Source organism: Populus alba, chromosome 10 (genome assembly GCF_005239225.2).
Source record: "Populus alba chromosome 10, ASM523922v2, whole genome shotgun sequence".
Taxonomy (NCBI): Eukaryota; Viridiplantae; Streptophyta; class Magnoliopsida; order Malpighiales; family Salicaceae; genus Populus; species Populus alba.
Window position 1 is genome coordinate 10,897,108 of NC_133293.1, and position 26,564 is coordinate 10,923,671.

At 34.5% G+C, this 26,564-nt stretch overlaps 3 protein-coding genes across 3 annotated transcripts; 2 read left to right on the plus strand and 1 right to left on the minus strand.

Moving 5' to 3' along the window:
• On the plus strand, positions 1-1,466 carry LOC118046605 (probable membrane-associated kinase regulator 1). The gene has a single exon (XM_035055593.2). The coding sequence runs from the start codon at positions 227-229 to the stop codon at positions 1,322-1,324; it is 1,098 nt and encodes a 365-aa protein (XP_034911484.1). The 5' UTR covers positions 1-226; the 3' UTR covers positions 1,325-1,466.
• Positions 1,467-19,431: 17,965 nt separating this feature from the next.
• Positions 19,432-20,579, plus strand: LOC118046551 (uncharacterized). Its single transcript, XM_035055502.2, has one exon. The coding sequence runs from the start codon at positions 19,676-19,678 to the stop codon at positions 20,381-20,383; it is 708 nt and encodes a 235-aa protein (XP_034911393.1). The 5' UTR covers positions 19,432-19,675; the 3' UTR covers positions 20,384-20,579.
• Positions 20,580-20,857: 278 nt separating this feature from the next.
• On the minus strand, positions 20,858-24,338 carry LOC118046550 (leucine-rich repeat receptor-like serine/threonine-protein kinase At2g14510). The gene is made up of 9 exons (XM_035055501.2): positions 24,039-24,338; positions 23,403-23,946; positions 22,841-23,298; positions 22,533-22,668; positions 22,363-22,434; positions 22,214-22,282; positions 22,009-22,080; positions 21,313-21,381; positions 20,858-21,198 (listed from the first exon to the last, which is right to left on the minus strand). The coding sequence occupies exons 1-9, from the start codon at positions 24,118-24,120 to the stop codon at positions 21,159-21,161; spliced, it is 1,542 nt and encodes a 513-aa protein (XP_034911392.1). The 5' UTR covers positions 24,121-24,338; the 3' UTR covers positions 20,858-21,158.
• Positions 24,339-26,564: the final 2,226 nt, after the last annotated feature.

Below are 26,564 nucleotides of genomic sequence, written 5' to 3' on the forward strand. Positions count from 1 at the left end.
GCTACCTGATTGTCAAACTATATTAACCCATCGTCTTTGAGAAGTCCTAGGTCGAAACTTTCACAGCTTCTAACAAGATATATAAATCATTTGTAATTAGAAGAACCCACCTAATCTCGTCTGTCTTTCAGTTTTGATCTCAGATTAACCTCCTCCGCCTCGCTCTTTCTATCCCCATCAGCATCATGTTATTATGCGCAAATAACATGTAGCTTTAGCAGCAAAGATGGGGAAGAGAAGCGAGAAAGTTTCGACAAGATCGTCTCAAACTCTACCACCGTCACCCTCACATTCTTTCTCTTCCTCTTCCTCCTCAGACTTTGAGTTCACAATCTCTTTATCTCCACGCAAATCCTCAACAACTCTTTGCCCAGCTGATGAGCTCTTCTACAAGGGCCAGCTCTTGCCTCTCCATCTCTCTCCACGCATCTCCATGGTCCGTACTCTTCTCTTAGCTTCATCAAGCACCTCTTCCTCCTCTGACACCACCACCACCGCCTCCCGTGACTCCACCGGCAGCTCCAATGAGTCGACTTCATCCTTTACGAGTGATATGGTCTTGGTAGGAGATTGTGACTCGTCAAGACCTAGTTCAGTCACTGAAGATGATGAGTTCAGGAGGCTTAATAACAACCACCCTCATTTTCAAAACGATGTTCACTTGAGTTCACAGATCAATAAGAAGGGTAGCAATAAGTACTTCTCTCTATCAAGATTCTCTTCTGTTTTCAAGAAAGAGAACAAGAGCCGTGAAAATGATAACGTACCCGGTTCTTCAGTGAAAAGAATAAGCGTTACAGCAAAAGAGGTTATAAGGAAGTACTTCAAGAAAGTGAAGCCATTGTATGAGAAACTATCTCAGAAACAACAGCAAAAAATGGGAGGCCATGTGCATTCAACACTGCCGACATCAACAGCAATTAATACAACTGTCACTCTGTCAACGAAACTGGAGAGATCTATGAAAGATATTGATGATGTGATCTCTGGCAAGGATGCGAGAAAGGAAAGTACTGCTACAACTGGAGTATTTTCTCATTCTTTCTCGGGAAATTTGAGGTACCCAAGAAGGAGAGGCTGCGTTTCTAGCTGTCCATCCTCAATGCGGTCATCTCCTAGTCACTCTGGTGTGCTTTGTAAAACCGGGTTTATGGGTGGTTCAGCAGCTGGTCCAACAAGTAGGATTGCTGCATCTGCAGGTGGTGGCATGTGCTCCGGAGACGCATCATCAATGGAGGAGCTGCAGAGTGCTATACAAGGTGCGATTGCTCATTGCAAGAACTCCATGATGCAAAACAAGACCATGATCAATAATGAAATCTAATGCAAGCTAGAGATTTAATTAACTCTTGATCAGGAAGCTAATTTATTTTACTTAATTTTAGTACTGTTATGTTTGTTCCCTGCATACAGTGTACTTGTGCAACACTGAATTTTAATTTTGTCAGTTAATCTGGACATGAAAATCGAAGTTTGTTAGCCTTGGAACCTGTAATTTGAGGTCTTTTAGGTTTTGTCTTTCACTAGCTAATTTGATACCCAACTCTAGCAACTCCCAAGTCCCAACTGCTTGATTAACTTGTTTACATTTCTCCATTTCCCTAGGTTGTTTTCCTTTTTTTGACATGAACAGAACAGTTACATGTTGGGTTGTCGTTATAATTACCTTTTGTGCCTGGTGATCTTTTTGCCTTTATGTTCTAGATCTGAAAACGTCTTGTCACTAGGTCCCCAGAAAAAAAGTGATTGCCATTTCGGCCGAGCCATTAATTATGCCAGGTATTTCCATTTTCTCTGGTAAGCAACTATGCATGCATGGTGTCTGAGCCCTTGACATTTTTTGTTTTGTTTTTATATTGTGGTTCCTGGAATCAGCGAGCCATGTGCATAAAAATGAATAAATTTCAGGCCTTCCGGAATCTCTTCTGATAGATAAAGACGTTGCATTTATTACATAGCATGCATAAAGCTGAAGCAACGTTGAAGTTTCTCATTTATGATATTTTCAAATTCAAATTTGAAACATTATTGTTCCGGTTTTTAATAATCGAAAATCACATGGTGTCCGCAAGTGCACACGCCATTTAATAATCGAAAATTGTTCTCAATCATTGAGCTAGAAAACAAATACATACATACATGTATATATAAGAAATTATACTCATGTAAGGTCCAATATCTATACGATCAAGTTAATGGAGCGCAGATTGTAGAAATTACTTTTAGTTGAATTAAATTAAATTAAGAAACTAGAAGTTTCAGATCCATTTAATTCGGACAAAATAATATTTCTACCGATTTAATATAAAATAAAATAAAAATAAATAAAAACTCACCAATAACACCCAGTCTGTCTGCAGCGCACCCACCTTCGCAATGTGGTTTGATGATGAAATAAATTTATCTAACATAATTAATATTGATCATGTGATTCCACTTGTGAATCCTATGATGATCAGTGAGCATAGCTTAATACATCTCAGATTAACCTGAATATTCTTCCGAACACTTTATATCCCTTTTTTGCATTAGAGTCGGACGATGTTTCATATCAGTATATGCGCGCATCGTAGATCCATCTCTACGATCTAATTTAAGTTCGGAGAAGAAAATACATGAAGAATTATGAACCCGTGACTCTTCGGGGGTCCAAGATAGGTGCCCTCCCCAACTTCGAGAAGTTTCTAAATTAATTACGTTTAAAATCTTATAAATATATATTATACGCACCCTTGAAATTAATTAGCGCATATTCCGTCAAAAATATGTATGTAGCCGTCCCCACCAAAAACAAAAAAACTTACCGTAGGCCAATTATCCACCCTTATTTATTTAATATCAAATTTTAAGTAGACCCTTGTTCTAGAATTTTAGTTTCACTTTGCCCCTGAGATTGCACTTTGCGTGTCCTTTACAATAAGCAAACAGCACCCGTGTTTTTTAACCCAATAATTCTTCTTTTTAAAAAAAAAAAACGATCGCTGGTGCATGATAGTGAAACGAGCGAAGCAATGATACAATACACTGGTATAGTACAAGTACGGGACCCGATTATTTCGCGATTCAGTTTCGAGTTGTTGTAGCCTTGTATTTGTCATGATTTTGTTTGTTAGTGTGGCTTCTTTATGGCGAGAAATGAGAGACGATTTCAACAGCCAATTTCTTATCATTAACGGATCATCTTGAGATTTTTACAAGCATAATGCTTTCTAAGGGGCCCCGGGCTGATGATATAAATTATAATGGGCCCCTCCAAGGATATCATCGCCATTTATAGTCACGTACTTTTGATGATAGAGATATATGCTTGGGTCTGGACACTTATACGAGAACTATGATCTATATTGAGTTCCTTGCTCTCTAATTTTACCTTGCCAATTAATCCAAGGCCCTTGAACTTCTGCGTGACTCAAGCATGCAAGATCTTATCTGATTTCAGGCTTGAATTATTCGACCATGGGGCCTTTCAATAAATCATCGACTTAATTTATATTAATTTTTATTTAAAATAATATTATTTCATGTTTTCCTTTTTAATTTTTTAAAATTAATCTAGTTATATTTTATCTGATATTAACCAAGCTAAAGCTAATTAGATTATGAACAAACCCTTGGTCACTTAATCAGATCAATGTTTAAAATAATTCACAATTAAATCTGACTTTAATCAAAAAACTAAGTTTAATAATTACATAGTAATATATTATTTTAATATATTTTTAAATAAAAACAACTAAAAAAAATAACCACCACAGTAATCTTAAACAACCATGGCATAATAATGGTACGACGGCTGTAAAAGGGCACGACGGCTGTAAAAGGGATAGCGATGGAACCTGCACGACGGCGGTAAAAGGGATAGCGATGGAACGGGAAAAGGGGCTCAAGTTTTATAACTAAAGTTGACCTTAAATTTTGGATCTCTCACTTTTCGTTTAAGATCCGGTTTGGCAAAACCGCTGCCCATAAGTTTGCTAAAAATTAAAATTTGTTTTTGAATTATTTTAATTTATTAATATTTAAAATTTTAAAAAATATTATTATTATATATTTTTGAGCAGTTAACAATTTAAAATACAGTTATTATACTTTCATATAAACAAGTCACAAGCATGATCTAAAAGACCGATCAAACTAACCAAACTAAAAAAATTATCAGATTATAAATTAAAAAATTCAAAAAATATCCAGTTTAGTTTAATTTCAATTTTAAAAATCTTAAACCGGATCGAACTAACCATTTCAATCGACTCTGAAAAAAAACAAAAAAAAAAAAGGCCAAATCAAACCCAGGCGCCCCCCTCCCCCAAGCTTTCTCTCAATCTCTAAATAAGACATCTTCTTCTCCTCTCGCAACTTCCACTTCAACATTCAGATCTCCACCCATTATTCTTGCTTTGATTATTTTGTCTCCAACATTTGGAAAGAGGACCAATTGACGCTTGGTCACCTGCCCTCTAATAATGAACCGGATCCACAATGGGTCACAAAACATCCCACGGAAGGGTGCCTCACGACCAGTTGTTTATGGACCCAAGCCGTGTAAACAAACCATCTTCCTTTAACCCTCTCTTCCTTGGCACTGACCTTTTGTTTCTCTGGCCATGCTAATTATCAATTTGAGCACAGCACCATCATGCCCCCATGTGCATGCTGTATATGGTGCCTCACCATGTTCCATCAGATGAATGAAGATGATGTCTGTGTTTCCTTGGTTTCTTGGAGAGAGAAAATAATGGCTGGTACATTTTTTTTTTGGTTTTTTACTTCAAGTAATTGAACTGAACTGAAATTAATATGTTTGAGCTGGTTTTGATTTTTAATTTTAAAAAACAAATTTAATTTGGATTTTTTTAGATAAAAACCATATCAAAGCGGAAATAATCACTCCTTCGAAATTTAAATAGTGTGAATACATATTGACCAATATTAAATTCAAATTAAATAGCTTGCCCTACAGTTTTTTAAATAGCGTATAAATTTTTTTAAATAGTGTGAATACATATTGACCAATATTAAATTCGTGCGTCGTGTAAATACCCCCCCACACATATATATTCTTTAAATGTATTTATTTAATTTATTTTACTGAAATTTAAATTAAAAGAAAACATAAAAAAAAATTCATGATCTATTCACTCTTTAACATTAATATCATCTCTTTCCTATACAATCTCATCATCTTATCCAAATTCTTAAATTTTATTTTTCTTATTATTATTTTTCCAAAAAATCCCTTCTGCAAGAATGCCTACAATTTTACTTCAATTACCATAATTTCTTACTTTCTCTACTCACTTCAATAATCTTAACACAATTTCACAATTAATTGTAATTTTTCCTAAAATTAATTTATCTTGAACCCTAATTCCTCATTTTACAAAGTTCAATCAATTTAAAGCATAAATTCTTCAAGAATCTTATTTAAAAGTGTGAGGACACCTTACCAAGCAATAGCCAAAGCTTTAACACTTTTAAAATGAGAAATTTCCTTGCTTGAATTTGTTTTTCCTCTCCTAGCTGAATGCTTCTTTCTCTTTGAAAAAGCAAGTTTTGTTCTTTTTTTTTTTTCTTGACTAGTTTTACATATGTAAAACAAAATTCATAATTTTCGATTGAACTATCAGAAAATTCTAAAAATTTACGTGGAGCCTTCTAATATGATGCCCTAGCTTGGGTTAAAATTTCATATTTTTTGAAGAAATTCAGAAATTTGATGAAAAATAACAATTTAACTAGTTTTACGTTATTGAGTGTAATTTTCAATTAAACTATCAGATTGAGCTGAAAATTTACAAGAGACCTTAAAATATATTACATAAAATCTAGTTAAAATTTTAGTATTGACAAAGCCCCACGTTGGGCCTAGCCCCATGATGGACCTTAAAATTTTACGAGGGACCTCTATGTTGGACTTGGACGCATTCACGCCCAGCCCCGCATTGGGCCCGAACATTCATAAAAGCTCTTTAATATCTCCATTAATGTCATTCTTCACACAAATATTCCGGGTACTAACTTGACCTTCAGAGGGTCCCTCATCAACACCATTAACTTTATTTTCAAGGTTAGAAATACTTACCTAATTTACTCGTTTGTTTGCAAAGTCTCTTTGCGTGCCAAATTGTTTTGAGTTGGCTGCCATATTTGAGATCAATTGGCGTGCAGCCTCGAGTGCCTTATCTAACAATGCCCCTCCACTTGCCGCATCAATGATACTACGGTCAGTAGGCATCAGTCCTTCATAGAAATATTGAATGAGCAGTCGATCGGGTATTTAATGGTGAGGGCATTGAATGTATAGTTGCTCAAATCTTTCCCAAAACTCGAAAAGTGTCTCTGCATGAGATTGTCGAATCCCATATATTTCTTTCCTTATGTTGGCAACTCAAGATGCTGGGAAATACTTTTCAAGGAAAATCTTCTTCATGGCATTCCAGTTCCAATGGAACCTGGAAGAACAGAGAAAAACCATGCATTTGCTGCCCTTTTTAAAGAGAAAGGGAAAGCTTTCAACTTAACCTGTTCTTCGTCAACTCCATTCGGTTTCATGCCAACACAAACCATATGGAACTCCTTAAGATGAGTGATTAGTACTTAAAAGTGCATTTTTATTAAGGTTTTATATCATCATTTTGTACTTGAAGTATTAATAACTCCTTAACTAAATCATGTTTTATAATAACATAAGATACCTTTAATTTATGATAAATGTTCATCTTAAATACAAGCCTATCACATAAAAAAAAGGATTGATTGATGAGTTCAAGTATTGAAATTGAAAGGACAAAGAGAGGGCCAAACTTAAAAAAAGAGATGTTGGTGCAGTCCAAATTGGAACACTGTTCGGTAATTGGCTCATATCTTGAGTTCTAAATGTCCAAATGATCGTAATTTTTTACACATATTCGGTAAGACATAGGCCTACAACTTTCATGTAGAGTCTAAGATTTAAAAAGTCCGTTTTCAAGTCCAAATTATAGTAACAATGGAGAAGTTCCAATTTGTCTTGCAGCCTAGACACTGTTCAATAATCAGCCCATATCTCGAGTTCTAAAAGTCCAAATGACCTTAATTGTTTTTTCCTGGAAAGCTAAGAAAATTTCCTATAACTTTCATAAGTATAGGTGGATCCAGTTCTGATGCTAAAAATGACGTTTTATTTAGACAAGAAGATAAAGATTTTCACCAAGTCAAGAGTTGGCCACCCACTTAACAATTAGTCATCAAATCAATAGTTTCAAATTTTGGCCTATAAAAGGAGGCATTTGCCATGCATTTGGGGGCTTGGTTGTTCAGATCAAGAACTTGTTCTTGCTCTTTTTCTTTTTTATATTTTTTTTTGTAATTCTTAAGTTTTGCTTTCATTAATATCTTGTTTGTGCTTTTCATTTCATTTCCTTTACTTAGTTAACTTGTATCTTATTTATGTTCTTATTTTGTTTATTTATGTTTCTCTTCTTCGTTATGTTTAGCTAAGTTTATTATGTTAAGGTGAAAAGATTACACTGATGGTGTAAGAATAAGTATAGTGTAAACTCAACATGGACCTTAATGTTTAATATTAACATGTCTTATCTTTTTATCTTACTAATTCTTAATGCTTGTTAAATGGTTAATCTAGATTTGTGTTGTATAACACTTGGTACAACAAATGCTTGGCACTTTCATAGCCCAATCGTATTATATTACCTACACTTGTGCTATGAAAAGAACTTGATTTGTTATTAACATAAGTTAGCATCATGAATTCTTGACAATATTTAAAAGTTTGGTGTTACTTAAATAAGATAATTAATATGATCATGTTAATAAATTATAATGAGCTATTAATGATAAATCATTCGATTGGAACTTTCTTTGTGTGTGGTTTCCAATTAAATAATAAGAGTTTATACTATACTTGTTTGAAACACCATTAGTGGATCCTCTAACCTTGACATTTGTTTTTATTATTGTTTAATCCTTACATTAATCTTCCATCTCGAAGTTCTCATCAACTTCTTCTTTATTATTATTGTTGTTGTTGTTGTTGTTGTTGTTGTATTATTATTATTGTTTATAATTTATACAATTAACCTTCCTGTGGTTCGACCCCGGTCTTGCCGGGTTATTTATTACTTCGACACTCCTATACTTGGGAGAATACATCAATCTTTTGGTCGTGTCAAGCTTTTGTCGCCGTTACTGGGAAGGTAAATTCTTGTACAAATTATAGTATTTATTTTATTTTCTCTTTTCACTTTTCTTTTATCTATCTTTGTTTCTTTTGTTTTGTTTCCTTTTCTTTTGTTTTCTTCTTCCTTTTATTCTCTTTCTACATGTACATGAGTGTTTGGTCACGTACATTAAGTGGTAGACTTTGTAGGGTATCCTCATCATTTTCAGAAAATATGTTCGAAGAAGATAACCAGTCACTTCATAATGAGAATAACCGTGTTAGAACACTTAGAGACCACATGAATCCCATAAGAACAGGTGCACCCTCATGCATAGTTTTCCCTCCTGATGCATATCATTTTAATTTTAAGCTAGGCGTTATTCAACTTTTACCTTCTTTTCATGCTTAGATATAGAAAATTCATACTTGCATTTGAGAGAATTTGAAGAAGTTTGTAACACATATAATGACTTAAATTGTAGCATGAATACCATTAGATTAAAGGGTTTTCCTTTTTCATTAAAAGATAAAGCTAAAACATGGCTACAAAATCTTAGGTTAGGATCCATTCGTGCTTGCGATGAAATGCAACAACAATTTTTAAAGAAATTTTTTCCATCTCACAGAACCACCTCTTTCAAAAGACAAATCACCAATTTCACTCAAAAACCAGGTGAAACATTTTACCAATGTTGGGATAGGTATCGAGACTTACTTAATACTATTGAGTCCTCTAACGTTTTACTTTCTTTCTAATGCCTCTAACGTGCAATGTTTAACATTAATTCTAGTTATTTTAACAGAAGGATGTAATTGGAGAAAAGCTATACAAATGGGGATCTAATTGATAAAGTAAAATGTTAGAGGACTCAGTAGAATAACTATGAATAATTAGGGACTAATCTAATCTTTCTAAAAGAAAGTGGCATTAGAAAGTGACAGACAAAGAGATCAGCACACCATTAATAAATGGTTTGAAATCGAACCAAAGAGGTTCCAGCTTGCTCTCCAAGTAAAAAGATCTTTCCCCTACGTACATATAATCGTCTCAATAGTGGCCGTACGATCTCATCAGTACTCTATCCATGAAAACATAAAATATCACAGTTGATGCAGGCGTATCTGTGCTAAGAGAAAACCTAGTGAAAAGCCTCGACGGCATGCAAAACACAGGAGCTGGTAGTATAGGATGTCCATTTACATCAGTACTCTACCTGTATTCATAACATCTCTACCTTCCATCCGTCACCTCTCTCAGCTTCTTTCTTATCAACTCTCTCTCTCTGCAGCTTTCATCTTGTAATAACCGGCATCTTTTAATTGTTCTATAGATAAACTTCATATTATCCCCCCATGACTAACAAACAGAACACCAGACACAACAATAACAATAAAAAAACACGATCACTACCAATCATAAGAAATCGAGGAAGATGAACAAGGTAATTTTATTTTTTTGACCGTCTCTGCAGAGTTGTTATAGAGAGAGTGGTAACGACAATGATGCTTTTTTTTTAATTTTAATTTATTTCCTTTCAGATTTTGTTACTTTGAAATGGAAGAATCTTCTGGTAGTTTTTCTGCAACTTTCAACGTGAAAAAATACCCTTTGTTTGCACGAGACGGAAATTGAAATAACGAATGGAAAATGTTTAATAAGAGGTCAAGCGGCATTTCTACGTGAGGAATGCCCTATAGGGATCTCATTGCGGTCTTTCTCGGAAGAAAAGTAAGTTATTGCTGCTAGTTTTCTTTATTTATGTCTTTGCAATTGTCTCTATTAATGGATTTATTTTTATTGTCTAGTGGTGCAAAACGTACCGATTTTATTATTCCGAGAGAAGTCCTTGTGCATGAGTTGGGTCTTAAAATGGATGCCGCCACCCCCATGCTGTCGTGGCTGTTGCTCCTCCACATCCTCACCGTGCCACCAGCCCCCAAGCTGCAGACTCCACCTCCAAACACACCCCGAAAAGGCCCCACAAGAAAAATCATAAGCAGGCATCCATCCTTTAGAATGTTAACTTTGTAATATTAATTTACATTATGAATTTGTTATTAATTTATGAATTTTAATTAAAAGACTATTTTTAATAATTTATCATTCCTAACTGAGGGCAAGTATTAAGCAAGTCTCGATACCTATCCCAACATTGATAAAATGTTTCACCTGGTTTTTGAGTGAAAGTGGTGATTTGTCTTTTAAAAGAGTTGGTTCTGTGAGATGGAAAAGATTTCTTTAAAAATTGTTGTTGCATTTCATCCCAAGCACAAATGGATCATGACCTAAGATTTTGTAGCCATGTTTTAGCTTTATCTTTTAATGAAAAAGGAAAAACCTTTAATCTAACGGTATTCATGCTACAATTTAAGTCATTATGTGTGTTACAAACTTCTTCAAATTCTCTTAAATGCAAGTATGAATTTTCTATATCAAAGCCATGAAAAGAAGGTAAAAGTTGAATAATGCTGGCTTAAAATTAAAATGAGATGCATCAGGAGGGAAAACTATGCATGAGGGTGTACTTGTTCTTATGGGATTCATGTGGTCTATAAGTGTTCTAACACGGTTATTCTTATTATGAAGTGACTGGTTATCTTCTTCGAACATATTTTCTGAAAATGATGAGGATACCCTACAAAGTCTACCACTTAATGTACTTGACCAAACACTCATACACGTGTAGAAAGAGAATAAAAGGAAGAAGAAGACAAAAGAAACAAAGTTAGATACAAGAAAAGTGAAAAGAGAAAATAAAATAAATACTATAATTTATACTACAATTTACCTCCCCGGTAACGGCGCCAAAAACTTGATACGACCAAAAGATTGATATCTTCTCCTAAGTGTAGGAGTGTCAAAGTAATAAATAACCCGGCAAGACCGAGGTCGAACCACATGAAGGTTAATTGTATAAATTATAGACAATAATAATAATACAACAACAACAACAATAATAAAGAAGAAGAAGTTGATGAGAACTTCGAGATGGAAGATTAATGTAAGGATTAAATAGTGATAAAAACACTATTTACACGATGCAAGAATTTAATATTGATCATAGTATTGAAACCCGGCCCGGCCCGGCGGGTCGACCCGGGTTTGTGGCCGGGCTGGGTTTAAGCAAAAAACAAGTTGGGAATTGGCCCAATGAGAACCAGTCGACCCATCGGGTCAACCCAGGCAAACCCGGCTGAGACCCGGGTTTATTTTTTATATATACATTCATGAACGAAGTGATGTCGTTTTCAAATTTTACAATTAAAAGGCCAAATTCCAAAACAAAAGGGATCGGAGAAACGAACAACACAGTGTAGAACACCCAATTAATTTCAAACATAATTCAAGAAATCTTCAAACCCATTTCAGTCACGAAGAAGAGCAGAAGACTCTTGAATCCTTGATCGTTGTTTCAAATCCAAGAATAAGGTTAGATGAGCAGTTGTTAACGAGGTAAAAAAATGTAAATGACTATTGATTTGCATTTTCATTGCTTTTGCTTGATGAGATGTGTCTAAGAGATGATAATAAAGAATGGTTTTTCAAAAAAATAGTGTTGTCTGTGATTTGTTGAAGCTCTTATAGAACTCCCTAACATTCTGCATGTGGATTCAAACAATGAAAATGAAGCTTGAAGAATACAAAACTACTTACCTCTCTTTCAATTTTGATTTACAGCTTTGCCTCTACACGTTTAGCCCTACATATTAGTAGAGAACAAGGTGAATCGGTGTCGATGGATATGTTAGACCCACAAACCAATCCTCTTCTGTTTCTCTTTTCTTTAAGATAAGGTGAAAAGGTCACCAAAATGTAAAACTTTGAAAGGATTCTTGGCCATAAAGTGAGGATTTTCCATGAAAATTATAAGTAATCAACGACACAGATGTTGATGTCATTTGTTTTCCATTTATTGAATTTGAAGAGGCATTTCAAGTCCGTTACTTTTATTTCATTCTACTTTCTCGCTGGTTTTTTTTTTGGTTGACCCGGGTAAACCGGGTCAACCTATCTGACCCGTGACCCGATCACTAGACCGGATCCATATCCGGGTTGGGTTTCAAAACTATGCTCCTCCGAGCCACCACACTTGCCATGCAGTTTTTTAAATAGAGTATAAGTTTTTTAAATAGTGTGAATATATAAATTAATTATATTTTGATATATTTGATATATAATTATTTTAATAATTTTATATGATTGGTTAATAATTTTTAATTAATTTAATATAAAATATATAAAATTAAAAATAATAATAAAACAAACGAGTGAATTCGTTAAATTTACACAGGTTATAAATTTAAAATAATTTTCATAAAAAAATTTAAAAAAATTAAAATTTTATTTAGCATTCCCTTGAAGCATATAAAATAAAATAAGCGTGGAAAAGTTATATATTTTTATTTTTAGCTACTCATTTAGCATCTTTGTTGAGAATCTTGAGATGCTATTATGCTATAATAGTACATTCAAGCATCTGGGCTGAGTATCATTGGGTTATCGACTCTGGCTTTTGAGTTTATTTGGAATTATATTTGAAATTTTTTAAAAAAATTAAATTATTTTTATTTAAAATTAACTTTTTATATTTTTTTTATTGTGTTAGCGTAAAAATAATTTTTTAAAAAATAAAAAATAATATTTTGATATATTTTTAAATAAAAATTATTTTAAAAAACAATTACTAATACTTTTAGCAATTTATATTTCCACATCTCATATTGATCTAGTGAAGGAGACCAAGATTTGCCTCTAATTACTCCTACCATTTAAATCTGGGAAATTTTAGAGTGACCTTAACTATTGATTTGAATTATTGATTTGATTACATGGATTATATAAAAAATTGAATCTAGATCCTATTATTTATTTTTTTGAAATTTGTTTTCATTAAAATAAATGAGTTTGTTTTCCTTGTCTAGGCAATTTAATTAGTGACTATCTCATATTTTTTGCCCTTTTGATCTGAACCCTCCCTTTAATCCACTGTTTTTTACTCTCTTTTTTTAATAATTAATTAAGACATAAAAAATATCCGTTGTAAAAATTGATAAATTATAGGAGTAAGAGGTTTTGGTGTGCTATTATTATTTTTTAAAATGATATTCCTAAGATTTCTCAGGCATCAATTATTTCTTTTTTGAAAGAAAGAGGAAGATTTATAGAAGGTCAAAACTGGAGACACGAAGTTATATACGCTTTCGCTGATAAGTTGCTAGTCATGTTAATGTCAATTTGTCCCAAGAGTTGAAACAAATCCTTGAAAAAGATGAGCTCGTGAGATTTAAAGATTGAAAAGATTAATTACTTCCGATTATGCAGTGTAAGTCCCGTTAAAAAGAAACTAATAAAAGAAGATTTAAAAGAAAAGGAAAATAAGTGCACACGAGAGAGTAGAAGAAAATTATTTACCGTGATTCGTTGGTAATTTGATATGTGATTTGTTGTTATTTAAGATTAGGATTTTATAAGAATTATAATAAAGTATTTTTTGTTTTTATATATTTTATTTGGAAAAATATTAAATTAATATTTTTTTATAATTTTAATACGCTAATATAAAAATTCAAAATCTATACACAACGATAAAGAGCGTATCATAGGCGGGCCTCTCTCTCTCTCTCTCTCTCTCTCGCGCTCGCTCGCTATATAAACAGAGGCGGCTTCACTTTATTTCAGAATTCAAAACGGGGTCTGTGATGTTGTCGTCCAACTGTACAGGTCTAGAAAGGGTGAGTGAATGCAATACAAATTACAGAATATCACAACACGCGCGCGCAGAAGCCCAGGATAAAATAAACAGGCGTAGAAGCAGCCATGATGTATATAATGCTTTTGTCTTTGGTTTTTGAGGAGCAGCAACATCATGATTGCTGTAGTTTTTGGATCTCTAGCTTGCCTTGCAATGGAAACTCTATCGAACATGGCTTTTTCAGTGAATTAGATCATCAAGCACACCTATCAATGGGACAGGCAGGAGGAGAATACTTCGTCGTTCTCAGCCTGTTGAGAGCAATGATAAGGCAATCAACAGTGACCAAATCAATTAATTAAGCATTATGAACAGCATGGATGATGGCATTCGAGCGCTTAATTGAAATCCAGCCAGAGGTGTTTAGCAGGAGACCAGCAATATTTCCTGCTCACCTTCGTGGATTCGTGTGTCTGTATTAGAGGTGTAAATTGAGGTTTGGGTATGGGATTCATTAAAAAAACTATAAAAATCAATAAAATTAGTATTTTATAATTGAGTTTTGTACATCAATAAATTGTACCCAATCACAATCTCAACCATAAAAACTAAAATAAACACATTTTAAATATTGAAACCTGATTAGCATCGTGAATTGTTGCGCACTGAATTTCTCCTTAAGATTCATGTATTGTCTCGATTCACCTCCATCATCCGTTTCGAGTTTCTTTCATAGCTTCATCCGTTTTACCCTTCCATCAATCTTGGTGATAAACTACTTAAAAAGACCCAGTATTTTAAAGTGACGTGGCGGTGAAGAGAAGTGAGCTGTTACAGCCTCCGTGTGAGTTAATCTCGGCTGATTTAGAGGTGGGTTTGTATGCTTTCATGGCAATATTCGATCTATCAATGGAGTTAGCGGCACTTTCCCTCCAAGGGTAGCATTGTGTCTTCCGCTCCTTAACAGCCTGCGTGTACCTCTTTTAAGAGTTGACTCAATTCTTTAGTTTTTGAATCTTTGAAGGGTATTGATTTAAATGGAATTTAATTGCTAAAAAATAACTAAAAATAAATTATTGCACTGTAATGAATTGTGCAAGATCATGTCATGTTGCCACATCCATCGTCCTGGACCTCTTGCATGGATGACTTTCCCGCGAGTTCATTGAATATCCCAAGACCCGGAACGTGCAAATGCATTTCCTTCCTGAAAGAGATAAAGCCATTAATTTGACATAACCAATGAACTGCTGCCTCGTCACCTCGTCATCTTCTGGAAATTGAGCGCAAAATGCGAAGCATTGCTTTAAATGTGGTGATAGATTATTGTAATTCAAAATCCAAGTAGGTTTTCACTTCTTCTCTTAGATCCCAAATCTCAGTTTCTTTTATAGATATCCATTCATCTTCACTTTCTTTTGGTTTGTCAAAGACCATCAAAAGTAATTACAGTATGCATCTCACACTCGTATTTAACAAACATTAGGGGATTTTTTTTTCTCTTTTCAAAAGGTGGTAAAAATATTACAATTATAGTACTTAAAAAGTGGTAAATATAAAGAACCTTGTAAAAAAAAAAAGATTTTTTGTAACAAAAAAATAATAATTTTAAAGGCAAAATAATCAAGATTATTAATTTAATTCATTTCTACATGTATTCAAAATAATATAATTTAATTTAATTATTTCAAATATAAAAAATATAATAAGTTATCAAATTGAACTCAAATCACGTATAAAATTAAATTTAATTTCACATGTAAAATGGTCTTACATAAGTTATAAAGATAATTAAACCTAATTTTATAAATATAGATATAAATAAATAAAAATTACGAGACACAATTTCATAGCTAGTCGGATGAAGTAATATTCAACCTAGTTCATCTCTAACAAAATTATGATGAAAATATGTATAATTTAAACATTTTAATTTGTACAATGATACTCCATTCTTAACTTGAGATACCAAAAATAAACGAAAAGATATGCAAGAACTTGGACATGATTATCTTCATTTTTATTTATATATATTACTTATTAGTCGATAGATTTTCTAGTGAGATTACATATAATAATTATCCATGTTTATGTTTATGTTTGAAAAATTATCGTTAATAATTTATTGGATGTTGTTAGCACACGATGTAATCTTATATTATGAGAATTGTTGCACACTTCATGCATGTTAGTATTTCTTTTTCTTTTTCTAGAAGAGTAAAAAATCTTTTGTCGTTTAAGAAAAGAAAATCTTTTAATTGGGAGATAGAAAACTCCTAAAATGACAGGTTTATATAATTTTAATATATTACATATTATATAGGCAAATGATCTTATTTAATAAATTAAGACTATTAACGAAAGACGTGTCTTATTAAAAAGATTAGTGAAACAAACTTTTATCAGAAAAATTACCCCTATCGAGTTTTGAAAAATTATAATTTGTAATTTAAATAAAAAAATCAAATATAATAAAATAACTATAATACGGCAATACATATCATAACAATTAGAGATACTAAACAAAGTATATTTTTTTTAATATAATGAAATGAATACATTACTCATACACACATTTCCACTTGTGTTCAAATCTAAAGATTTGTGTGAATTTTATTTGGTTATATGGATTGTTTTTGTGACTGTTCGGTTCCAGTTAGATCTCAGCTTTACCGGTGTCGTTTTGATAATTTGAAAGTGGATTTTCTATTTTTCTGTTGAGTTTTCCTGGGCCTACATCGTATCTGTGAGGTTTTATTGAGTGGAGTGCTTGAAGACGTGCCTGGCTCAAGGGTCTCTGCCCCAGTGTCAGGTGATAACTGCCCAAAATCTAACAAGAAGACAGGCCCAGAAAATCTCCTGCCCCAACTTCTGAATCACCCCTTCAAGACAAGGGAAGGAACGTGTCCCAGCAGCAAAGAGCCTTTCAATTGATGAATCACTCTCTTCCACGTTGCAGTGCTGGCTCCCCGGCATAGAGCCCTAGAGCTGGGAGGTCAATACTACTCCGTTGTTTCTTTCCTTCTGGATTCGAAGGATAATAAATAGCGTTATACCATTCCCAATACCCCTCCTTAATCACGGAGGTGATTCTCGTTTTCGGTGTCCTTTAAAACAATATTTTTTGGTTAATATACATGAAACTCGGTAATGACTGTCCTTTAAAGTTTTTTATTTTAAAATATATTAAAATAATATTTTTTATTTTTTAAAAAAATAAATCTAATGAAACTCCCGGGCGTTCCGAACAGCCTCAGGAAGAGGTTAGGGAACGAAACGATGGAATGGATAATATGGAAAAGGTCACGTGCACCGTTGTTAAGACAGGCCTGGGCCATAGCCCAAGCCCTAAAGTTAGGCTAAATGGAGGAAGGCAAAGGGTTGGGGCCTGTCATACCAGTCCTTTCTTTTTATATTTTCGGTGAGGGTAGCGAGAGGATTAACGAAGGAACATAACCGGCTGGCCCTAATTTTATTTTATTTTCAACTTTGTTATTATTATTATTATTATTATTAACAATTATAAAAAAATTTAATAGCTTTGAAAAAAAAATCAAATTTATAATTATTAAAACAAACTTAAAATATGATTAATTTAACTATCCTACAAAATTGATTCATCGTAGATACGGAAGAAAATATTGGTTGCAGTTTGTCGCATAAGGGTCAGCTGTTATAAATTTTAGGTCTTTTTTTTTTCAATTAAGATAGAGTAAATGAGTAGTGTTATTCAAATATATATATATATACACACAAAACTCTGTGTAATAGCTGCAAAAAAAGAATGCCCAACAAAGGACAAGTCTACTCTTGCCTGCCAGATACAGCAGTGGCTCTACTTGGAATCACGTCTTGGTTGCTGCGTGTAGAATAAAGAGTCGCCCTTGAAATGTCTATTTTTGTGCTTGACATTGAAGCAAATGCCTCACCTTCCCATCAAGAAATTTATTTTAGTAAAGTCGCTATTTGAATTATTTTTTAGAAGCCAAGCAGGCGACTTTCACCAACCAAAATTCACTGCCTGGCAGCGCCTACCTACTACCTAGCAATGAGTGGCCTTCCTCAACTCATCGGTCAACACATGCTTGGTCAGAGTCAAAACTAGCAGGCCATCTCTCTCTCTCTCTCACTCGTCTCTAACAGCCATTATACCCTTCCTGGCTGAGTTATTATTATGGTATCTAAAATCAAGATGTTGTAATTAACAGCTAATATTTGCGTTAAACAGACTAAATCCATGCTTAATTTAATACAAACTGACAATGGTCCCCCGCTTCAAGAACAGTTAAGCCACATTGCTTTGCCTTGAGTCTTTCGTGGGTCAATAATCTCTTCCATCCTATTAGAATGGTGCAAAGTATCAGCGAGTTTTCTTTTTTATATTATTATTATTAAAATGGGTATTTGTCAAGATATCATATAATTTGTGGCCCCCTTTCCCAAAAGTATTTACTATCAAGTACCCTGTCTCAAGCCAGTAGTACTCTTGTCTGCAATTGCAACAGTAACGTAGCTCTCATTATGTCTGGCCAAAAGAGTAAGAGGAGAGAACAGCTAAGCTACTCTTCAATGTCCACAGACCCCAGTTTGGCTTAGTTGCAATATCAAGCTCTTATGCTGTTCCAAAAGTTTCATAATCTTGATTTTGTTCTTTCTCTTTCTTGGCTGCATGGAAAAACAGAAGTTACTAAGCCATATATTTGCGTTAAACAGACTAAATCCATGCTTAATTAACAGCTTACTCTGCCCAGTGCAACACCACTTCCATATTGCTTAGGCATCTCAAGCTTCTCCGTTCATGACATCAGATCCGAATGCATGTCTAGTAAACCACCTTAACATGTTTGATGGAACCTCGTGACAAAGTAAGGGAACATGTGAAGACATGACAGTGGATAAAGCTTTGATTTAATGCATGGAAACTAGACTATTGAGAGACTCTGTGGATATGTCGCTCGTCTAATAAAGATTAGACAAGTTTTACGTCCTGCTGTGGAGTTGCTAAAAGAGGAGGAGGGAGACAGGGACAGAATAATTATCTTACTTTAGGATCTTTTGGTTGTTTGTTCGATCTGTTAAAGCTTTCGACATTATTGTCTCTCCTCGATAATAGAACAGAGGAGGGCCACAGACTGCCTGAAATAATGTGTTTGTGAATAATCAAATCACAGAACATGTATAACACCTAAAAGATTACTCCTGTGTTTATTAGCTGTCTGAAATTCATCAGAGCTGTCCAAAGCTTACGTGGAAGCCTTTCAAGAATTGGCATGCAGATAGATATGATATCTACCCTTTCCAATGAAAGCAGAAACCCATCCCTGGTTCAGTAAATAACACATCATACCTGCATAAGCCAAGCTCTTTCAGAGGGTATCTTGGTCATTGAAATGCATCTCAGGCTGTTATCTTTGATCCAGCCCTCACATGGCTAGAGATTGACCTAGAAAATTGAAAGGACTAGAATACCCGTCCAGTTTTTTCCTTCTTTCTTTCTTCCTTTCCATGGATTTTTTTAAAAACAAGACTGTACAAAGAGTTCCGAATCGTATGCAAAATTATTATCCTAGCAATAAAAACCTTGTCTTTAGTTCCTCCCAGGGTGTCCAAATGCTGCTACCCATATTCTAAACAACACCTTATAATCTGTCCGTCCAGACTACTCACATAATAAAACAAAGGAGATCAAAAAGTTACTCGACACTATAAAGCAGGCACCTCCTTCCCTTTATTTATCACAAATTCCATGCACCTCTTCATCCACACCTCTCTACGGTCAACTCCACAAACTTCCTCGTTTTTCTCGTTCTAGACGCAGAAAATGATCTCCCTAGAAACTGTTCAAGCAACATCTAGATCCATTGAACCTTCAAGCCCCCGAAGTTCTTTCTCTGCTGATTTCCTTCATGACAAGAACTTCATTCCAATTAGTCCGAACCCACAGGCTGAGAAAGATAGAGAAGCAGAGCGAGAAAAAGCTAGAAATGCAGAATTTGAGTTCCTTTCAAGCAAAATGAGTAGTCAGACCATGCTAACAGCAGATGAGCTTTTTTTCGAAGGGCGATTACTTCCCTTCTGGCAAATGCAGCATTCTGAGAAACTCAACAAAATTAGCCTCAAAACTAAAGAAGCTGAGGTAGGGGAAGGGCAGGAGATGAGCAAGGAAGAGCCAAGGGTTTGGTTTGTTGATGATGATCCATCTCCAAGGCCACCAAAGTGCACTGTTCTGTGGAAAGAGCTGCTACGGCTAAAGAAGCAACGTGCTTCTTCTTTGTCCCCCTCTTCATCTTCCTCTTCGACATCATCTACTTCTAGCTCGGCCCTTGCAGACATTGTTACTAAAGAAGAAGGGAAGCACGGTCCTGGAAATGGAGAGAAGCATGTGAAGAGGATAAGGAAAGGACTGGAGAGAACAAGATCAGCCAGTATCAGAATAAGGCCAATGATAAATGTCCCAATTTGCACACCGGTGAAGAGCAGTGCATTGCCGCCTTTGTTTCCCCTCAAGAAAGGGAGGCTAGAAAGGTGAAGATTGGAAGGGGAAACAAAAAGTAGATCGAGTTTGTAAGAACCGTTGGATCGTTCAGTATTTACGTTCATCTCTTTTATCAGTCCATTTACTTCATTTCAAACTTCAATTTGTTCCCCTGCTTTTGTGTTCAGAGGACTGTTAATTATGATGGATACGGTGAATTATAATGAAAATGACGACAAAACCTATGGTTTGGACAAAATAATATCTTCTTCCACTTTGTTTTTGCTTAGAAGACAATTAAGTACATTTCAGTTGCTTACGGGTAGGAACTTGAGAGGTGCCATGCCACCTGCAAAGATGCAGAGCCTGAGAATAAGAGATTGCAGAGTCATTTGCAGAGGGAAAGTAATTGATATAAGACGTTCATTAACAGCAAACCATCAAACCTCGTCATTTTATAAGAACATTGGGGCCAGGTGTTTCAAATTACACAAACTGGACGGTAAGAAGAGAAAGAAGATACAAGTATACAACAAAGAATGAATTTTATTGGATCAGTTGTTTACGTGTACAGGTTGACAGCATAATCCAACTGTGCCGAGTTAAAAAACAATCAGATTGACTTGGCATGGACAACCGACTGAAGTAAGAACAGATAAGACTGAAACTGGACCTGACAATGACAAAGCTTCTAGAAAAATTTCCAAGCCTAGCTAGACGCTGTAAATCTCTAAATATAATAAATCAAGATTTAAACAAATGGTTAAAATCGGCTTCTCAGTAAATGCAGTCTTCCGCTTTTGCACTGGGTATATATACCGTGTTTTGCTCAAGAGGGTGGTGGGGCCAAGAACTGGTTTCCAGACGTCCTAATTAAAAAATAAAAATAAAAAATGAATTAGCTTAAACTATTATTTGACAAATGGTTTTACATGTAAATAACTAATGATATCAAAAATCAACATCGGTTCATTCAAACCTACCTAAGGTTCAGCCCAGATTTCAGAAGATTATTTGGAATTTGACCAGTCAGATTATTGTTCTGCAAGAATCTGAAAGACAAAAGCAACTAAGTCAGATGAATCGAGAATAAAAAAAGAATTACCACATAAGCAATTGAATAAAAAAAACTACATATGACCAAAAAAATCATTACAACGAAACTTTCAAATGTGTTGTCATTAATTTCATCAGCAGCAGATAAATTAAAACACGTCTGGGTTTCTAGCAAAAATGAAGAATAAGTCAACAACCCAGCTATAAAATGGCTAACCATCCAGATTTTTTTACCATGTACCTTTTTAAGTTGAAAGACTTGGTAAACACGTAATGGGTGGTGACAGCAATGAAAGGCCATTGGACTAGATACCCTTAAATCAGCAATGAAAGGCAATGAAAGCACAATTTTTAAATTGTTCAGTGAATGGTTCCACATTTCCAATAGCACCGAGTTCTAGATCTATGATTGAACGGTAAAGGATTTCCAAAAACTTAAATCATAGACCCTTGGATTGGGGTTCCATTTATTTAGCATAACAACCAAAAGCACATTAAAGGACAAACTCCTAAGGTGTAAACAGCATTGACTGCAAATAAGTGGATAAAAAGCCAAGCCATGAAAGCAACATGTAACATGATAAGATGAGACTTGCATATGCTCTTGAGCTAAAAAGACTTACAGTTCTCGCAGACCCTTGATGTTTCCAAGTGACAAGGGGATCTCACCAGTGAATCGATTGTCTTCCAGATGCCTTTCCAAAATGAAAACAATGTCAGGTAAAGTCTTATTTATGTTATATTCAACCAAAAACTGCAACCAAGTGCCCTATTTTAGGCGGAACAGAGAAAAATAACAGGGGAAGGGAAAAGGGAGGATAATCTTACAATGTCTCCAGCATCTTTAGTGAACTCAAATCAGGTATTGATCCTGATAAAGTGTTGTTCCCAAGCCAGCTGTTAAAAACAAGAGAGCGTCAATCTAGAAATCCCGGTTCAATTTCTGCTAATTGACGGTTATAGTTTTGATAACCTACATGTCACCCAATGCAGTCAATCTGGCAATACTTGGTGGGAGTGATCCTGAAAGACCCATGCCTGTCAGATTCCTGGAAACAAGAAGAAAACAAAAGATAAATTGTTTGTCAAGGACTAAGGAGCAGTGCGTAGACAGAGAAACACTCTCTCATGACCAAACCCAACTTACAAAGTAACCACGCGAATCCGGGGGCCTTCAGAGCATGTAATTCCAGTCCATGAATACTGAAGCGGCATACAGGGATCACCGTTCCAATCAAGAGGAGCATTCTGGAGACTGCTTTTCAGTGCTTCCAGAGCTATCACTGCACCAACAAATAAGAATTCTATATAACCAGTACTATCAACGCAAGTGACAAATTCAAAGCATCCAACCCCAATCTACCTAACTTGAAGTGTTAACTGAGCACCACTAGGACAAGAAAACAAACTGATTACACTACCCCAATAGAAAAGGCAGGTCCTTAGTAACCATACCATCTCTTGTGAGTGTTCTTTCTCCGAGTGCAATCACTTCAAACACCTCTCCACCATTAATCAATGGATCAACGCTCGAACCAGTAGCTGGACTCAAAGCAACCGTGGTAGGACCACTAAGAGGCCACTTCGTAGCAAAGACAACAGCACCAGCTGGCGTCACACTCAAATTCTTATAATACGGCACACCATTGATACTTACATCAATCATCCTCGATCCCCCTGTAGAGGAATTATGATCGTCTGCAAAGTATAAAGCAATATAGTACATTGAATTATGAAGTGGCACAGGAGGCCACCTCAGTTCCCGAAGACTTGACCGGCCCATTGGAAATTCCGTTTCGAATATCTTCGAAGGAGGAAGATTCCAGATACCAGAAACAGACACGTTTTTGCTAGGTGGAATTACTGGTTCTCCAAATGGCTCCCAAACCCGGTCGAATTGATCATCAGGATATCTAATTGGAAAAAAAAAAAAGCAACTATTCAACATATGTAAAGAAATAGAAATCATAAACAAGCCAATAAGCACGCAATTCAATAGCAGGTGTCGATGACTCACCGGATAGCCTCCTTGTGACCGAAACTGTGCCTGGCAACCAAGCTGAGCCCAACCTGTTTAAAATCAGTCGAATTATACAAGGAATTTCCCAAAATCACGAACTCCAAAGCCGAAATGAACGGGTCAGATTCCGTGTACGAATTAGCAGCAATACAGAAACTCATAGTCTTCCCTCGAGCCAAGAAAACACCTTCGTAGTAAGACGCCATGCCGTCACTGTAATCCCCTGTGGTATTCACCACGCTCCAGAGAGTTCCATCAACAATCTGATCGAAAACAGGAAGCGGATCATTGCCGTTGATTCCTCCGTAGAAGTAAGTTGACCTGATCATGTATTTTGCTCCGCGGAAAACACTGACCACGTAGCAGAATTTGCGGTGGAGATTATTTTGTAGAGGAAATGATCGGACCGTGGAGAGAGTGCGATCGAGGACTGGGATTGTTAGGTTCTTTGAGGTCCCACTGGTGATGTAGCCGGTGTCTGGGATCCATTGAAGACCGTTAATAGTTGACGACACAGTAGCACCGCAATCAATTAAAGTGCCTGAAAAAAAATGAAAGAAAAAAAAATTAGAGAAAGTGATTGAAAAAAAGGTGTGAGAGAGTGAAAGAAGTGAAGGGATTGTTATTACTTACGGAGAAGAGGCGGAGGTTGGGAGGAAGAGAGGGAGAGGACAGAAAAAAGAGAAATCAAGATGATGAGAGACGGAGGGGGCATGACGGAGAAATCCAAGTTTTAATTGTAACAAGATTGGAAATTCAGAGAGAGACAGAGAGAGAGAGAGAGGGGCTTGTTCTGTTTTTGTTTGAATGGGTTTGGTTTGGTTTGTTGGATATGGTAGTGGTGGAGGTCATTGTGGAATGGGCATTGAATGGGTCGTTGGAGAGTCATATGATGCAAGAAAGGAATAGGGAGGAGGTGAAGAAGAGGGAAGGAATTTTGGTGACGCGGGAAATGGGAGGGCCAGGTCAAGCAGATCCCAATACAGTTGTGTGACGCTGTAAAAGGATGTTTGGTAGCCGGTAAATGTTATTTTTTAAAATTATTTTTATTTTAAAAATATTAAAATAATATTTGTTTATTTTAAAAAAATTATTTTTATATTAGTATATTAAAATATCTAAAAAAAATTAAAAATATTTAATTTTTAAAAAAATATTTTTAAAACATGAAAATAAACGGCAGTAAGAAATTGACCTTTTCCTGTCTGTGAATTCACCATACAAGGATCATTATGGGGATCAGCTCCAGGTAGCTGTGAGTTATGGAACTTTTTTTTTTAATGAGGTGTAAGCATTTCTTTCTCTCAGGGACGAGGGGAGTTTTTTTTTTTTTTTTTTCGTTTAAAAGTATAATATTTAAAAAGGAATTTATAATGCGTCGATTTGATAAAAGTTAAGAGTGTTGTTAATTGTGATGGTCCTCGTATCCTTTTAAACTTGAAAGTGAATTTGTTTTAGATATTAGCAATTATATTGCTATGAAAAAAAGATAAGAAAAATTTATTTAAATTTTAAATTATTTGAGGCTTTATCAATCAAGGTTATTATAATTAGAAGTTGAGTTGTAAAATTATATGATACAAGTAATTTTTGGTTTTATAAAAATATATATATATTATTAATTGTTTATTTCACATTTTGTTATGTATTAATATGAATATTTCTAGAAAGATATTTTTAACTGAGCTTTGCCTTGATTGTAATGATATTTTTGAGGATGGTGTCTGGTGCAATCAAAAGTGTAAAATTAACTTGTAACTTGTATCATTTAAATATATAAAAGGATTGTTTGGTATTGAAGTCGTCGAGACAACAAAAGATTTTTTAAAACACAAATACTATAGCTTAGTGATGAGATTTTTATGAGGATGAATGTTCATAATTATAAGAATTTGTAATTTGAGTTCTAAACTTGACTCACGCTTCATCTGGATGTGAGCGTGACTATGATGCATTTGAGATGGTGGGTTTTTTTATGTTATTATTTTTAATGTTTAAATATTTGATAAGAATCCTAAAAGTTATAGATTTGAATGACTTATTTAAGTTTGTACAAAATGAATAAATCGTTTGCAAAAAAAAAAAAACTTGGTTTTTATAATGTGTAATATAAAATTAAATAACAACTAAGTCAAAAGACAAGTTAATGATTGTGGTGTGGTTTTAGATGATATATTGTCTAATGATGATTTGATAATTGAGGGGGGAACATGATATTTCATCGAACTTTGATTTGTCTAGTGTCGTTGATAATGTAACACGAAAAAAAAATGACAAAGAAGATAAAAGTTACGAAGAAATTTCTAATGTTATTGAAATGGATAATCACAATACTAGAGATGATTTGGAGATTCAGATAAATGTCAATCCAAGGAATTCAAAGAGTTTTGAGTTAAATATTATTTACAATTTTGGTGCTGGTACTAGTAATAACGCTAATGGTCCTCTATATGATAATGTTATTAATGAATGCTTGATGGACAGCGAGGAAGATGACGGCAATGAAATTATTTATAGTTTACATGACACATTAACAAATTATTTATTTTGAGTTTGTTAATTGTTAGCCAGTGAAAATCCATGGACATAAGTAAATGTATTGTATTTTCAAGTTATTTGAACCATGTATTGATTTTTATTTAAACTATGTATTGTTAGGTACTTAAAATATGTATAGAAAAAAAAGTTACCTTGTGATATTATAATTTTATGATTTATTCTTACAGTTCGAGTTTATATTATATTTTTAGTATCGTGCCAAAAATGCATTTTTAATAACCCTGGTGTCTATGTTGAATGTACTATTATTTAAATTTTACATAAAATTATCAAGGTCCAAACAAACTCAAATATACCCATGAATTATCTTTTATTTTTTCAATTAAATTTTTACAGGTTAATATTTTTTTATTCAGATAAGTTAATATCATCATCATCGGCTTGAATTATCAATTTGTTCCATTAATAAACTCACGGCTCAATTGATTTTTATATCCCAGTTTTCAATGAATTCTAGTTTCCTTGTAAAAAGAAACGAGGTATCATGTGCTATCCAGGCACGTCTGGTACATAAATGTTCGAAATTCTCTGGAGAAAATAATTTGAGATGCCAATGTTTCTTGTGTCAAGTAGGAGTAGAGAATTTGAATTACCGTGTAT